The sequence below is a fragment of the Somniosus microcephalus genome, unplaced genomic scaffold (genome assembly GCF_052327205.1).
Source record: "Somniosus microcephalus isolate GS21.2 unplaced genomic scaffold, FLI_Smic_1.0 unresolved_chr7, whole genome shotgun sequence".
NCBI classification, from domain to species: Eukaryota; Metazoa; Chordata; class Chondrichthyes; order Squaliformes; family Somniosidae; genus Somniosus; species Somniosus microcephalus.
In genome coordinates this window covers 34,003,446-34,018,208 of record NW_028225185.1, presented here as the reverse complement: position 1 = coordinate 34,018,208, position 14,763 = coordinate 34,003,446, and the positions used below count along the sequence as shown (strand labels likewise).

Below are 14,763 nucleotides of genomic sequence, written 5' to 3'. Positions count from 1 at the left end.
CCCCTCCCTCCGCCTCGCTCCGCCCCCTCCCTCCGCCCCCTCCCTCCGCCTCGCTCCGCCCCCCTCCCTCCGCCTCGCCCCCGCCTCCCTCCCTCCGCCTCGCCCCCGCCCCCTCCGCCTCGCCCCCTCCCCCTCCCCCCCTCCCCTCCCTCCGCCTCGCCCCCTCCCCCTCCCTCCATCTCGCCCCCTCCCCCTCCCCCCCTCCCCTCCCTCCCCCCTCGCCCCCCTCCCCCCTCCCTCCGCCTCGCCCCCTCCCCCTCCCTCCGTCTCGCCCCCCTCCCCCTCCCTCCACCTCCCCCCCTCCCCCTCCCTCCGCCTCGCCCCCTCCCCCCGCCTCGCCCCCTCCCCCTCCCTCCGCCTCGCCCCCTCCCCCTCCCTCCGCCTCGCCCCCTCCCTCTCCGCCTCGCCCCCCCCTCCCTCCGCCTCGCCCCCTACCTCCGCCTCGCCCCCTCCCCCTCCCTCTCCCTCCGCCTCGCCCCCTCCCCCTCCCTCCGCCTCGCCCCCTCCCCCTCCCTCCGCCTCGCCCCCTCCCCTCCGCCTCGCCCCCTCCCCCTCCCTCCGCCTCGCCCCCTCCCCCTCCCTCCGCCTCGCCCCCTCCCCCTCCCTCCGCCTCGCCCCCTCCCTCCGCCTCGCCCCCTCCCTCCGCCTCGCCCCCTCCCCCCGCCTCGCCCCTCCCTCCGCCTCGCCCCCTCCCCCTCCCTCCGCCTCGCCCCCTCCCCCTCCCTCCGCCTCACCCCCTCCGCCTCGCCCCCTCCCCCTCCCTCCGCCTCGCCCCCTCCCCCTCCCTCCGCCTCGCTCCCTCCGCCACTCCCCCTCTCCGCCACTCCCCCCCCTCCGCCACTCCCCCCCTCCGCCACTCCCCCCTCCGCCACTCCCCCCCCCTCCGCCACTCCCCCTCTCTCCCTCCGCCACTCCCCCTCTCTCCCTCCGCCACTCCCCTCTCTCCCTCCGCCACTCCCCCTCTCTCCCTCCGCCACTCCCCCTCTCTCCCTCCGCCACTCCCCCTCTCTCCCTCCGCCACTCCCCCTCTCTCCCTCCGCCACTCCCCCTCTCTCCCTCCGCCACTCCCCCTCTCTCCCTCCGCCACTCCCCCTCTCTCCCTCCGCCACTCCCCCTCTCTCCCTCCGCCACTCCCCCTCTCTCCCTCCGCCACTCCCCCTCTCTCCCTCCGCCACTCCCCCTCTCTCCCTCCGCCACTCCCCCTCTCTCCCTCCGCCACTCCCCCTCTCTCCCTCCGCCACTCCCCCTCTCTCCCTCCGCCACTCCCCCTCTCTCCCTCCGCCACTCCCCCTCTCCCTCCGCCACTCCCCCCTCTCTCCCTCCGCCACTCCCCCTCTCTCCCTCCGCCACTCCCCCTCTCTCCCTCCGCCACTCCCTCTCTCCCTCCGCCACTCCCCCTCTCTCCCTCCGCCACTCCCCCTCTCTCCCTCCGCCACTCCCCCTCTCTCCCTCCGCCACTCCCCCTCTCTCCCTCCGCCACTCCCCCTCTCTCCCTCCGCCACTCCCCCTCTCTCCCTCCGCCACTCCGCCTCTCTCCCTCCGCCACTCCCCCTCCGCCACTCCCCCTCTCTCCCTCCGCCACTCCCCCTCTCTCCCTCCCCCTCTCTCCCTCCGCCACTCTCCCTCCGCCACTCCCCCTCCCTCCCTCCGCCACTCCCCCTCCCTCCCTCCGCCACTCCCCCTCTCTCCCTCCGCCACTCCCCCTCTCCCTCCGCCACTCTCCCTCTCCCTCCGCCACTCTCCCTCTCCCTCGCCCCCCCTCCGCCACACTCCCTCCCTCCGCCTCTTTCCCTCCACATTCCTCCCTCCCCCTCAATCCCTCCATCCCCCTCCCTCCCCGAGTAGGTGTGTAAGGACGGTGCGAATGACACAGGCCTCTAACCTTTGAAGGGGCCTCCCTTGAACGTGTGGGTGACAATCCCCTGCCGGTTCAGGTATCCGTACCACTCCCCGCACTCCCCGTCCCGGAACTGCAAAAAAAAAATCATCGGAGTCTGTTGGAGTGCAACACCTTGCTCCAAAAGAGGGAGGTATATCGCAGACGCACACCCCGCGTTTTGGGGGGTTTATATCACTGACGCACACCCCACGGGTAACTCATGGAAACCCTGCAGGGGGAAATGTAATCACTGACGCACACCCCACAGGGGGAAGGTAATCACTGACGCACACACCTCGCGAGGGGAGGTATAGCTTCCTATGTGCTAGGTATGACTCCAGCCAGTGGAGAGTTTTCCCCCTCATTCCCATTGACTTCAGTTTTACTGGGGCTCCTTGATGCCAGACTCGGTCAAGGGCACTCACTCTTGCCTCACCTCTGGAATTCAGCTCCTTTGTCCATGTTTGGACCAAGGCTGTAATGAGGTCGGGAGCCGAGTGGTCTTGGCGGAACCCAAACTGGGCATCAGTGAGCAGGTTATTGGCGAGTAAGTGCCAATTGATAGCACTGTCGATGACACCTTCCATCACTTAGCTGATGATTGAGAGTAGACGGATGGGGCGGTAATTGGCCGGGTTGGATTTGTCCTGCTTTTTGTGGTCGGGACAGACCTGGGCAGTTTTCCACATTGTCGGGTAGACGCCAGTGTTGCAGCTGTACTGGAGCAGCTTGGCACAGTGCCACACTGGGGGAAGAGATCGTCTAACTCCGCACAAGTTGGGGATAGGGCCTGGGATCTTCCTGCTCCGTCAGTGGGGCTCAGTACCCCACCGGGCGGGGGCATTAACTGCCAATTACAGACGAAACAGAAGAAACAGGAGCAGGAGTTGGCCATTCGGCCCCTCGAGCCTGCTCCGCCATTCAACAAGATCACGGCTGATCTTCCAACCTCGACTCCACTTTCCCGCCCCGATCCCTCGATTCCCCGAGAGTCCAAAAATCTCTCGATCTCGGCCTTGAATCTACTCAACGACTGAGCCTCCACAGCCCTCTGGGGGAGAGAATTCCAAAGATTCACCGCCCTCTGAGTGAAGAAATTCCTCCTCATCTCAGTCCTGAATGGCCGACCCCTTATCCTGAGACTGTGACCCCTGGTTCTAGACTCTCCAGCCAGGGGGAAACAGCCTCTCAGCATCTACTCTGTCAATCCCCCTCAGAATCTTACATGTTTCAATGAGATCACCGCTCATTCTTCTAAACTCGAGAGAGTATCGGCCCAATCTACACAATCTCTCATCAAAGGACAATCCCTCCCATCCCAGGAATCAATCTAGTGAATTAAGATGATCTTATGTATATATCTTTAGCAAGTTCTGTCGAGCCCCCCTTCAATAATGGATAAAATCGGTGTTAAATTAAATGGATTCGCCTTGCTCTGCCCTGGGCCCTCCTCCTCGCCCTCGCTGTGGTTCAGTGGGTCTCACACTTGCCTCTGAGTGAGAAAGTTGTGGGTTCGAGTCCTCACTCCAGAGACTCGAGCACAAACAAACAGGCTGACACTCCAGGGCGGTACTGAGGGAGCGCCGCACTGTCGGAGGGGCGGTACTGAGGGAGCGCCGCACTGTCGGAGGGGGCGGTACTGAGGGAGTGCCGCACTGTCGGAGGGGCGGTACTGAGGGAGTGCCGCACTGTCGGAGGGGCGGTACTGAGGGAGCGCCGCACTGTCGGAGGGGCGGTACTGAGGGAGTGCCGCACTGTCGGAGGGGCGGTACTGAGGGAGCGCCGCACTGTCGGAGGGGCGGTACTGAGGGAGCGCCGCACTGTCGGAGGGGCGGTACTGAAGGAGCGCCGCACTGTCGGAGGGGCGGTACTGAGGGAGCGCCGCACTGTCGGAGGGGCGGTACTGAGGGAGCGCCGCACTGTCGGAGGGGCGGTACTGAGGGAGCGCCGCACTGTCGGAGGGGCGGTACTGAAGGAGCGCCGCACTGTCGGAGGGGCGGTACTGAGGGAGGGCCGCACTGTCGGAGGGGCGGTACCGAGGGAGCGCCGCACTGTCGGAGGGGCGGTACCGAGGGAGTGCCGCACTGTCGGAGGGGCGGTACCGAGGGAGTGCCGCACTGTCGGAGGGGCGGTACTGAGGGAGCGCCGCACTGTCGGAGGGGCGGTACTGAGGGAGCGCCGCACTGTCGGAGGGGCGGTACTGAGGGAGCGCCGCACTGTCGGGGGGGCGGTACTGAGGGGGCGCCGCACTGTCGGGGGGGCGGTACCGAGGGGGCGCCGCACTGCCGGGGGGGGGCGGGTACCGAGGGAGCGCCGCACTGCCGGGGGGGCGGTACCGAGGGAGCGCCGCACTGCCGGGTGGGCGGTACCGAGGGAGCGCCGCTCTGCCGGGGGGGGCGGTACCGAGGGAGCGCCGCTCTGCCGGGGGGGGCGGTACCGAGGGAGCGCCGCTCTGCCGGGGGGGGCGGTACCGAGGGAGCGCCGCTCTGCCGGGGGGGCGGTACCGAGGGAGCGCCGGTCTGCCGGGGGGGCGGTACCGAGGGAGCGCCGCTCTGCCGGGGGGGGCGGTACCGAGGGAGCGCCGCTCTGCCGGGGGGGCGGTACCGAGGGAGCGCCGCTCTGCCGGGGGGGCGGTACCGAGGGAGCGCCGCTCTGCCGGGGGGGCGGTACCGAGGGAGCGCCGCTCTGCCGGGGGGGCGGTACCGAGGGAGCGCCGCTCTGCCGGGGGGGGGCGGTACCGAGGGAGCGCCGCTCTGCCGGGGGGGGGGCGGTACCGAGGGAGCGCCGCTCTGCCGGGGGGGGGGCGGTACCGAGGGAGCGCCGCTCTGCCGGGGGGGGCGGTACCGAGGGAGCGCCGCACTACCGGAGGGGCGGTACCGAGGGAGCGCCGCACTGCCGGATGGGCGGTACCGAGGGAACGCCGCTCTGCCGGGGGGGCGGTACCGAGGGAGCGCCGCACTGCCGGGGGGGCGGTACCGAGGGAGCACCGCACTGCCGGGGGGGGCGGTACCGAGGGAGCACCGCACTGCCGGGGGGGGCGGTACCGAGGGAGCACCGCACTGCCGGGGGGGGCGGTACCGAGGGAGCACCGCACTGCCGGGGGGGGCGGTACCGAGGGAGCGCCGCACTACCGGAGGGGCGGTACCGAGGGAGCGCCACCGAGGGAGCGCCGCACTGCCGGAGGGGCGGTACCGAGGGAGCGCCGCACTGCCGGATGGGCGGTACCGAGGGAACGCCGCACTGTCAGAGGTGCCGTCTTTCGGATGAGGCGTTAAACCCGAGGCCCCGTCTGCTCTCTCAGGTGGATGTAAAAGATCCCACGGCCACTATTGGAAGAAGAGCAGGGGGGAGTTCTCCCCGGTGTCCTGGGGCCGATATTTACTTACATGTGTGAAGGTGTAGTCGAACACACGGTTGAAGAGCTGTAGCAGGCGAGGGTCCCTGGTTACCTGATAGCCCAGGAGGAATGCAATCAGGGCCTCAGTGTGGGGCCACCAGAGCTTCATGTCCCACTCCAACTGCAGTAGAAAAGGAAAGGGTTAATAGGGGCTGCGGGAGATTGAATGGGTGGGTAGAGTCAGTGATAGGGGAGAGTGTACAGGGGCTGTGGGAGATTGAATGGGTGGGTAGAGTCAGTGATAGGGGAGAGTGTACAGGGGCTGTGGGAGATCGAATGGGTGGGTAGAGTCTGTGATAGGGGAGAGTGTACAGGGGCTGTGGGAGATTGAATGGGTGGGTAGAGTCCGTGATAGGGGAGAGTGTACAGGGGCTGTGGGAGATTGAATGGGTGGGTAGAGTCAGTGATAGGGGAGAGTGTACAGGGGCTGTGGGAGGAGATTGAATGGGTGGGTAGAGTCCGTGATAGGGGAGAGTGTACAGGGGCTGTGGGAGTTTGAATGGGTGGGTAGAGTCCGTGATAGGGGAGAGTGTACAGGGGCTGTGGGAGATTGAATGGGTGGGTAGAGTCCGTGATAGGGGGAGAGTGTACAGGGGCTGTGGGAGATTGAATGGGTGGGTAGAGTCCGTGATAGGGGAGAGTGTACAGGGGCTGTGGGAGATTGAATGGGTGGGTAGAGTCCGTGATAGGGGGAGAGTGTACAGGGGCTGTGGGAGATTGAATGGGTGGGTAGAGTCCGTGATAGGGGAGAGTGTACAGGGGCTGTGGGAGATTGAATGGGTGGGTTGCTTGCAATGTTCTCTAAGTTCCACGCAGCCAGCTTTTAAATAGGAAGTGGGACACACGGCCCCTTAAAGGGGCCACGCACACACCCAAAAATTTAAAGGGACCATTGGTTGCATGTGCAATGACGGCGGGGGGGAGGAATCGGTTTCATTTATTCAGTGACTTGTTAAATCGCTTCTCATGCTGGCACCTGAGTGGGGGAGTTGCCGTCCACGTCCAGGAAGTAGAGGAGTCCTCCGAACTCGCGGTCCCAGCCTGCCTCGAACGGAAGGATCATGAACTTCTCGACGGCCGTTGCCTTCAGCTCCTCGCAGCCGTGCTTCACCGCGTAGCGCAGCAGGAACCAGCCGGCCTCCAGGGCGTGACCTGCCGCAAACCAGGGGGGGACGGGATTAAAGGGGCCGAGAACGGATAAGGGGAGGTGGGGGAGGATCAACAACACTCCCTCACGCCACGCGCAGCAGACCACGAGACCGTTCCAAACAAGCGCTGTCTTACATAGAACATAGAAGATATGAGCAGGAGTCTTCATAGCGAGAGGATTCGAGTACAGGAGCAAGGATGTCTTGCTGCAGTTGTACAGGGCCTTGGTGAGACCACACCTTGAGTATTGTGTGCAGTTTTGGTCGCCTTATCTGAGGAAGGATGTTCTTGCCATGGAGGGAGTGCAGCGAAGATTCACCAGACTGATACCTGGGATGGCAGGAATGACGTATGAGGAGAGATTGGGTTGATTGGGCTTATACTCGCTGGAGTTTAGAAGAATGAGAGGGGATCTCATTGAAACTTATAAAATTCTAACAGGACTAGACAGACTAGATGCAGGAAGGATGTTCCCGATGGTCGGGGAGTCCAGAACCAGGGGTCACAGTCTAAGGATAAGGGGTAAGCCATTTAGGACAGAGATGAGGAGGAATTTCTTCACCCAGAGAGTGGTGAACCTGTGGAATTCTCTACCACAGAAGGCAGTAGAGGCCAATTCATTAAACATATTCGATGTTTAGGAGCAGGCCATTTGGCCCCTCGAGCCTGCTCCGCCATTTAACGAGATCATGGCTGATCATCCAAATTCAGTGCCCGGTCCCTGCCTTCTCCCCATATCCCTTGATCCCTTTAGCCTTAAGAAATATATCTAACTCCTTCTTGAATATATTTAATGAATTGGCCTCCACTGCCTTCTGTGGTAGAGAATTCCACAGGTTCACCACTCTCTGGGTGAAGAAATTCCTCCTCATCTCTGTCCTAAATGGCCTACCCCTTATCCTTAGACTGTGACCCCTGGTTCTGGACTCCCCCGCCATCGGGAACATCCTTCCTGCATCTAGTCTGTCTAGTCCTGTTAGAATTTTATAATTTCAATGAGATCCCCTCTCATTCTTCTAAACTCCAGCGAGTATAAGCCCAATCGACACAATCTCTCCTCATACGTCATTCCTGCCATCCCAGGTATTAGCCTGGTGAATCTTCGCTGAACTCCTTCCATGGCAAGAACATCCTTCCTCAGATAAGGCGACCAAAACTGTACACAATACTCAAGGTGTGGTCTCACCAAGGCCCTGTACAACTGCAGCAAGACATCCTTGTTCCTGTACTCAAACCCTCTCGCTACGAAGGCCAACATACCGTTTGCCTTCTTAACCGCCTGCTGCACCTGCATGCTTACCTTCAGCGACTGGTGCACAAGGACACCCAGGTCTTGTTGCACGTCCCCTTCTCCCAATCTATTGCCGTTCAGATAATAATCTGCCTTCCTGTTTTTGCCACCAAAGTGGATAACCTCGCATTTATCCACATTATACTGCATCTGCCCAATCACCCAACTCGGGTACTCAAGGAATGTGCTGATCAGCTGGCTGATGTCTTCACCGCCATCTTCAATCTGTCATTGGCCCAGGCAGTAATCCCTACATGCTTCAAGACCGCTACCATTATTCCTGTGCCAAAACAAACGGCTGTGACGTGCCTGAACGACTATCGACCTGTCGCACTCACACCCATCATAATGAAGTGTTGAGAGAGACTGGTCTTAGTCCACATCAAAGCCAGTGTTCCTGCCTCTCTTGACCAACACCAGTTTGCCTATCGTGCAAACAGATCAACGGAGGATGCAATCACAACTGCTCTACACTCGGCACTGAATCACCTAGATGGTAAGGAGACCCACATCAGAATGCTGTTCATAGACTACAGCTCAGCATTCAACACTATCGTCCCCAACAAGCTGGCCACCAAACTCCCAAACTCTTGGCCTGAACACTTCCCTCTGCAACTGGACCCTGGACTTCCTAACAAACACCCCCACCCACCTAAATCTTCATCCCCCCCATACTAACTATCACCTCCCCCCCCCCCCGACCCTGAACACGGGGGCCCCACAAGGATGTGTGCTGAGCCCCCCTCCTCTACTCCCTCTTCACCCACGACTGTGTCATGGTTCCAACACCATCATCAAGTTTGCGGATGACACCACGGTAGTAGGCCAGATCACCAACAACGATGAGTCAGCCTACAGGGAGGAGGTCAGCATCGTGAAGTGGTGCGCCGACAACAACCTGGCCCTTAACATCAAGAAAACAAAAGAAATCATTGTGGACTTCAGGAAGTCCAAAGGCGGAAGTCACACCCCCATCCACATCCATGGGGCTGTGGTGGAAAGGGTGGACAGCTTTAAGTTCCTCGGAGTCCACATCACGGAAGACCTCTCCTGGTCCCTCAACACCTCCTCTCTGGTGAAGAAGGCCCAGCAGCGCCTATATTTCCTAAGGAGGCTGAAGGGATGTAACCTGTCACCCCTGATCCTCTCTAACTTTTACCGCTGCACTATAGAGAGCATCCTGACAAACTGTATCACAGTATGGTATGGCAGCTGTAGCTACTATGACCGGAAAGCCCTGCAGCGGGTAGTCAAAACTGCCCAACGCATCACCGGCACCCGGCTACCGACCATAGAGCACATATACCAGAAACGCTATCTACGGAGGTCACGGTCCATCATCAAAGACCCTACCCACCCCAGCCACAGTCTGTTCGCCCTCCTGCCATCTGGAAGACGCTACAGATGCATTCGCACCCGAACGACCAGATTTAGGAACAGCTTCTTTCCCAGGGCTGTCATCCTACTGAACTCCACAAATAAACACTAAAGCCTGCACATCTGCCAATGCACTTTATTATGGCTATATTTATGTTAATATACTGCAAGCCAAATGTATGTTGAATGTTTAAATGTCTTAATCCAAATGTACACTCTCGGGAGCCGCAAGCCTACATTTCGTTGTACTGCACTTGTGCACTAACAATGACAATAAAAGTTGATTTGATTTTGATTTGATTTTGATTTTGATTTGAACCTGTCCAAATCATACTGGAGCTTCTCGGCATCCTCCTCACAGCACACACGCCCACCCAGCTTTGTGTCATCTGCAAACTTGCCTTAAAATGTCCGATATAATAAGACCAGTGGTTTTCTGGAGCTGTTCGGAGGGGAGGGGGGGGTCCAGAGCGTACCTGGATTCTGCAAGCGTCCCTCGCTACCTGCCAGCTCTTTGCCGTCCGCTGACACCGTCTCCAGGATGACCGTCTCCTTGCGCTAGAAGCAGGAACAGTGAGAGTCAGTGTGTGTGGATCCCGTACCCCAGTGAGAGTCAGTGTGTGTGGGACCCGTACCCCAGTGAGAGTCAGTGTGTGTGGAACCCGTACCCCAGTGAGAGTCAGTGTGCGTGGGACCCGTACCCCAGTGAGAGTCGGTGTGTGTGGAACCTGTACCCCAGTGAGAGTCAGTGTCTGTGGGACCCGTACCCCAGTGAGAGTCAGTGTGCGTGGGACCTGTACCCCAGTGAGAGTCAGTGTCTGTGGGACCCGTACCCCAGTGAGAGTCAGTGTGTGTGGATCCCGTACCCCAGTGAGAGTCGGTGTGTGTGGAACCTGTACCCCAGTGAGAGTCAGTGTCTGTGGGACCCGTACCCCAGTGAGAGTCAGTGTGTGTGGATCCCGTACCCCAGTGAGAGTCAGTGTCTGTGGGACCCGTACCCCAGTGAGAGTCAGTGCCTGTGGAACCCGTACCCCAGTGAGAGACAGTGTGCGTGGGACCCGTACCCCAGTGAGAGTCGGTGTGTGTGGAACCCGTACCCCAGTGAGAGTCAGTGTCTGTGGAACCCGTACCCCAGTGAGAGTCAATGTCTGTGCGACCCGTACCCCAGTGAGAGTCAGTGTGTGTGTGACCCGTATCCCAGTGAGTGTCAGTGCCTGTGGAACCCATACCCCAGTGAGAGACAGTGTGCGTGGGACCCGTACCCCAGTGAGAGTCAGTGTGTGTGGGACCCGTACCCCAGTGAGAGTCAGTGTGTGTGGGACCCGTATCCCAGTGAGTGTCAGTGCCTGTGGAACCCGTACCCCAGTGAGAGACAGTGTGCGTGGGACCCGTACCCCAGTGAGAGTCGGTGTGTGTGGAACCCGTACCCCAGTGAGAGTCAGTGTCTGTGGGACCCGTACCCCAGTGAGAGTCAGTGTGTGTGGATCCCGTACCCCAGTGAGAGTCAGTGTCTGTGGGACCCGTACCCCAGTGAGAGTCAGTGTGTGTGGGACCCGTACCCCAGTGAGAGTCAGTGTCTGTGGGACCCGTACCCCAGTGAGAGTCAGTGTGTGTGGGACCCGTACCCCAGTGAGAGTCAGTGTCTGTGGAACCCGTACCCCAGTGAGAATCAGTGCGTGTGGAACCCGTACCCCAGTGAGTCTGTCTCATCAGGAGGGGGAAGGGAAGTGTTTAGAAGGAGAAATAAACGAGAGATAAGGCGGTTAATAAAGCGTTTATGGTCCTTGGCTTTTCTAAACAGAGACAGAGAGTAAAAAAGCAAGGAAGTTCTGCTAAACCTTTATAAATCACTGGTTAGGCCTCAGCTGGAGTATTGCGGCCAATTCTGGGCACCACACTTTAGAAAGGATGTCACGACCTTGGAGAGGGTGCAGAGGAGATTGACCAGAATGGTACCAGGGATGAGGGACTTCAGTGATGTGGAGAGACTGGAGAAGCTGGAGTTGTTCTCCTTAGAGCAGAGAAGGTTAAGGGGAGATTGACCAGAATGGTACCAGGGATGAGGGACTTCAGTGATGTGGAGAGACTGGAGAAGCTGGGATTGTTCTCCTTAGAGCAGAGAAGGTTAAGGGGAGATTGACCAGAATGGTACCAGGGATGAGGGACTTCGGTGATGTGGAGAGACTGGAGAAGCTGGGGTTGTTCTCCTTAGAGCAGAGAAGGTTAAGGGGAGATTGACCAGAATGGTCCCAGGGATGAGGGACTTCAGTGATGTGGAGAGACTGGAGAAGCTGGGGTTGTTCTCCTTAGAGCAGAGAAGGTTAAGGGGAGATTGACCAGAATGGTACCAGGGATGAGGGACTTCAGTGATGTGGAGAGACTGGAGAAGCTGGGATTGTTCTCCTTAGAGCAGAGAAGGTTAAGGGGAGATTGACCAGAATGGTCCCAGGGATGAGGGACTTCAGTGATGTGGAGAGACTGGAGAAGCTGGGGTTGTTCTCCTTAGAGCAGAGAAGGTTAAGGGGAGATTTAATAGAGGTGTTCAAAATCATGAGGGGTTTTGATAGAGTAAATAAGGAGAAACTGTTTCCAGTGGCAGGAGGGTCGGTAACCAGAGGACACAGATTGAAGATAATCGGTAAAAGAACCAGAGGGGAGATGAGGAGAATGTTTTTTACGCAGCGAGTTGTTGTGATCTGGAACGCGCTGCCTGAAAGGGCGATGGGAGCAGATTCAATAGTAACTTTCAAAAGGGGCAATTGGAGAAATACTTGAAGGGGAAAAATGTACCGGGCTGTGGGGAAAGAGCAGGGGGGAGTGGGACTGATTGGAGAGCTGGTTCAAAGAGCCGGCACAGGCACGATGGGCCGAATGGCCTCTGACATGAATCAGTCATTCATGAAAGAAAGACTTATGAAATTATACTGAGCGGCCTGCGGGTGGCGCTGTCCAGGGAAAGTATAAATACTCGGGCACGGGCCCAGCTTGCTCAGGACATTCTTTAACAGGAACTAGTGAAGGACACAACTGGACTTCCATGTATGATTCCATGCTGAGAAAAACATTGGCCATACCTGTAGGTGCTGCAGGATCTGCTGGACGCTCCAAGCTCCCAGATCCCGATATTTCTGGCCCATCTCCTCGTCATCATCCTCCAGCTGGTCAACCAGACAGAGCAGCATCATGGGGACGGCCATGGAATTGACCGCTTCGGCGCCGGGCAGCGCGGGACGTCCCAAACCGGCGGGGTCCTCGCGCACCCAATGGGAGACCTGCTCCATCATCTCCACCGCCTCCCTCTGACCGAGAGAAAAAAAACCAGAAAACCAGCATCAACAGCCTGCACCGTGGGGCCTCGGCCCTTCCCCCGGCGTCCCTGCACCGTGGGGCCTCGGCCCTTCCCCCGGCGTCCCTGCACCGTGGGGCCTCGGCCCTTCCCCCGGCGTCCCTGCACCGTGGGGCCTCGGCCCTTCCCCTGGTGTCCCCAGAGACTCTCACCTGGTACCTCCTGACCCCGGTGACCCGCCAGAGTTCGTCCATCGCCATCGTGTAGAAGCATTCGCTGAAGATTGTCCGCTGGACCTTGACAGGCCTGCCGTCCCGGGTCACCACGAACGCCCGCTTCCTGGAGTCGGCAGAAACCGCAGCATGACGGATCAGGAATTCGCCACCTGGGGGGGGAAGAGGGAAACCCCAACAAAAAGGAAAACTAAACTTGACGTCAAAGGGGGAACCCCGCCACCCATTAAAACTTAACCTCACCAATCACCAACTTCTCTGGGGGGAACCGTGACTTATACAGGGGTCAGTATTGGCGGGGCCCCCAAAGCTCTGGGTGCCCGAGAGACGGTAACGAGCTCTGACAACAGCACGGACAGAGACAGAGTCACGTCCTTCTGTCGGTGGGGCGGTGCTGAGGGAGCGCCGCCCCGTCGGAGGGGCGGTGCTGAGGGAGCGCCGCCCCGTCGGAGGGAGCGCCGCCCCGTCGGAGGGGCGGTGCTGAGGGAGCGCCGCCCCGTCGGAGGGGCGGTGCTGAGGGAGCGCCGCCCCGTCGGAGGGGCGGTGCTGAGGGAGCGCCGCCCCGTCGGAGGGGCGGTGCTGAGGGAGCGCCGCCACGTCGGAGGGGCAGTGTTGAGGGAGCACCGCCCCATCGGAGGGGCGGTGCTGAGGTAGCGCCGCACCGTCGGAGGGGCGGTGCTGAGGGAGCGCCGCACCGTCGGAGGGGCGGTGCTGAGGTAGCGCCGCACCGTCGGAGGGGCGGTGCTGAGGGAGCGCCGCACCGTCGGAGGGGCGGTGCTGAGGGAGCGCCGCACCGTCGGAGGGGCGGTGCTGAGGGAGCGCCGCACCGTCGGAGGGGCGGTGCTGAGGGAGCGCCGCACCGTCGGAGGGGCGTTGCTGAGGGAGCGCCGCACCGTCGGAGGGGCGGTGCTGAGGGAGCGCCGCACCGTCGGAGGGGCGGTGCTGAGGGAGCGCCGCACCGTCGGAGGGGCGGTGCTGAGGGAGCGCCGCACCGTCGGAGGGGCGGTGCTGAGGTAGCGCCGCACCGTCGGAGGGGCGGTGCTGAGGGAGCGCCGCACCGTCGGAGGGGCGGTGCTGAGGGAGCGCCGCACCGTCGGAGGGGCGGTGCTGAGGGAGCGCCGCACCGTCGGAGGGGCGTTGCTGAGGGAGCGCCGCACCGTCGGAGGGGCGGTGCTGAGGGAGCGCCGCACCGTCGGAGGGGCGGTGCTGAGGGAGCGCCGCACCGTCGGAGGGGCGGTGCTGAGGGAGGACCGCACCGTCGGAGGGACGGTACTGAGGGAGTGCCGCACTGTCACAGGGGCGGTACTGAGGGAGCGCCACACTGTTGTTGCTGTTACCAGCAACAGCTGCATCCAGTATTTCCTGCCGGTGAAATCGGGGCATCTTTCTGTACAATCGGCAGTAAGTCCAGACCTGTGGGGAACAAGAGGAGGCCGTCAGTGCCAAGAACAGTCATCAAAATAGGAAGATCTCCAGCAGCCATATTAACAACTTAACTTTATCCAGGGCCTTTTAACGTCCCAAGGCGCTTCACAGGAGCATAAAACGGACAAAATTTGACCCCGAGCTACATAAGTAGATATTAGGGACCGGTGATCAAAAGCTGGGTCAAAGAGGTCGGTTTTAAAGAGGGTCTTAAAGGAGGAGAGAGGCGGAGAGGTTTAGGGAGGGAATTACAGAGCTCAGGGGCCCTGGCGCGGTCGCCAATGGTGGAGTGATGGAAATCGGGGGGATGCGCGAGAGGCCAGAATTGGAGGAGCGCAGAGATCTCGGAGGGCTGGAGGAGGCTACAGAGATAGGGAGGGGGGTGGGTGGGGGGCGGGTGAGGCCACGGAGGGATTTGAAAACGAGGAAGGAGAATTTTCAAATTGAGGCGTTGCCGGACCGGGAGCCAATGTAGGGCAGCGAGCACAGGGGTGGGTGATGGGTGAACGGGACTGGGTGCGAGTTAGGACACGGTGGGGGCAGCAGAGTCCCGAGTTAATCTCGTTCACTCTCAGGTTGTTCACTGACCTGCCTTCCTTGCAGCCAGATGTACTTAAGATCATCGTAGACAGTTCCCTCACGACCCAAACAGGTGAAAAAGCCCCTGTAAACGACAGGACGTAAATCAGTGTCGATTGACTAGCAAGGGTCATCTCCCAGCTCATG

General features: G+C 60.6%; 1 protein-coding gene across 3 annotated transcripts in view; it reads right to left on the bottom strand.

Annotated features, from left to right (window-relative positions):
• Positions 1-1,877: 1,877 nt before the first annotated feature.
• The window catches only part of renbp (renin binding protein), a 14,979-nt gene continuing 2,093 nt past the window's right edge, over positions 1,878-14,763 (bottom strand). For 2 of the 3 annotated variants that reach the window (XM_085978945.1, XM_085978943.1), the window contains 8 exons: positions 14,626-14,701; positions 13,950-14,025; positions 12,592-12,764; positions 12,168-12,392; positions 9,570-9,651; positions 6,253-6,428; positions 5,266-5,397; positions 1,878-1,970 (listed from right to left, as the gene is read on the bottom strand). In XM_085978945.1, the coding sequence (XP_085835071.1) occupies positions 1,878-1,970; positions 5,266-5,397; positions 6,253-6,428; positions 9,570-9,651; positions 12,168-12,392; positions 12,592-12,764; positions 13,950-14,025; positions 14,626-14,701 (1,033 nt within the window). The remainder of the gene's footprint in view (positions 1,971-5,265; positions 5,398-6,252; positions 6,429-9,569; positions 9,652-12,167; positions 12,393-12,591; positions 12,765-13,949; positions 14,026-14,625; positions 14,702-14,763) is intronic. The other variant, XM_085978946.1, reaches the window with a different exon arrangement.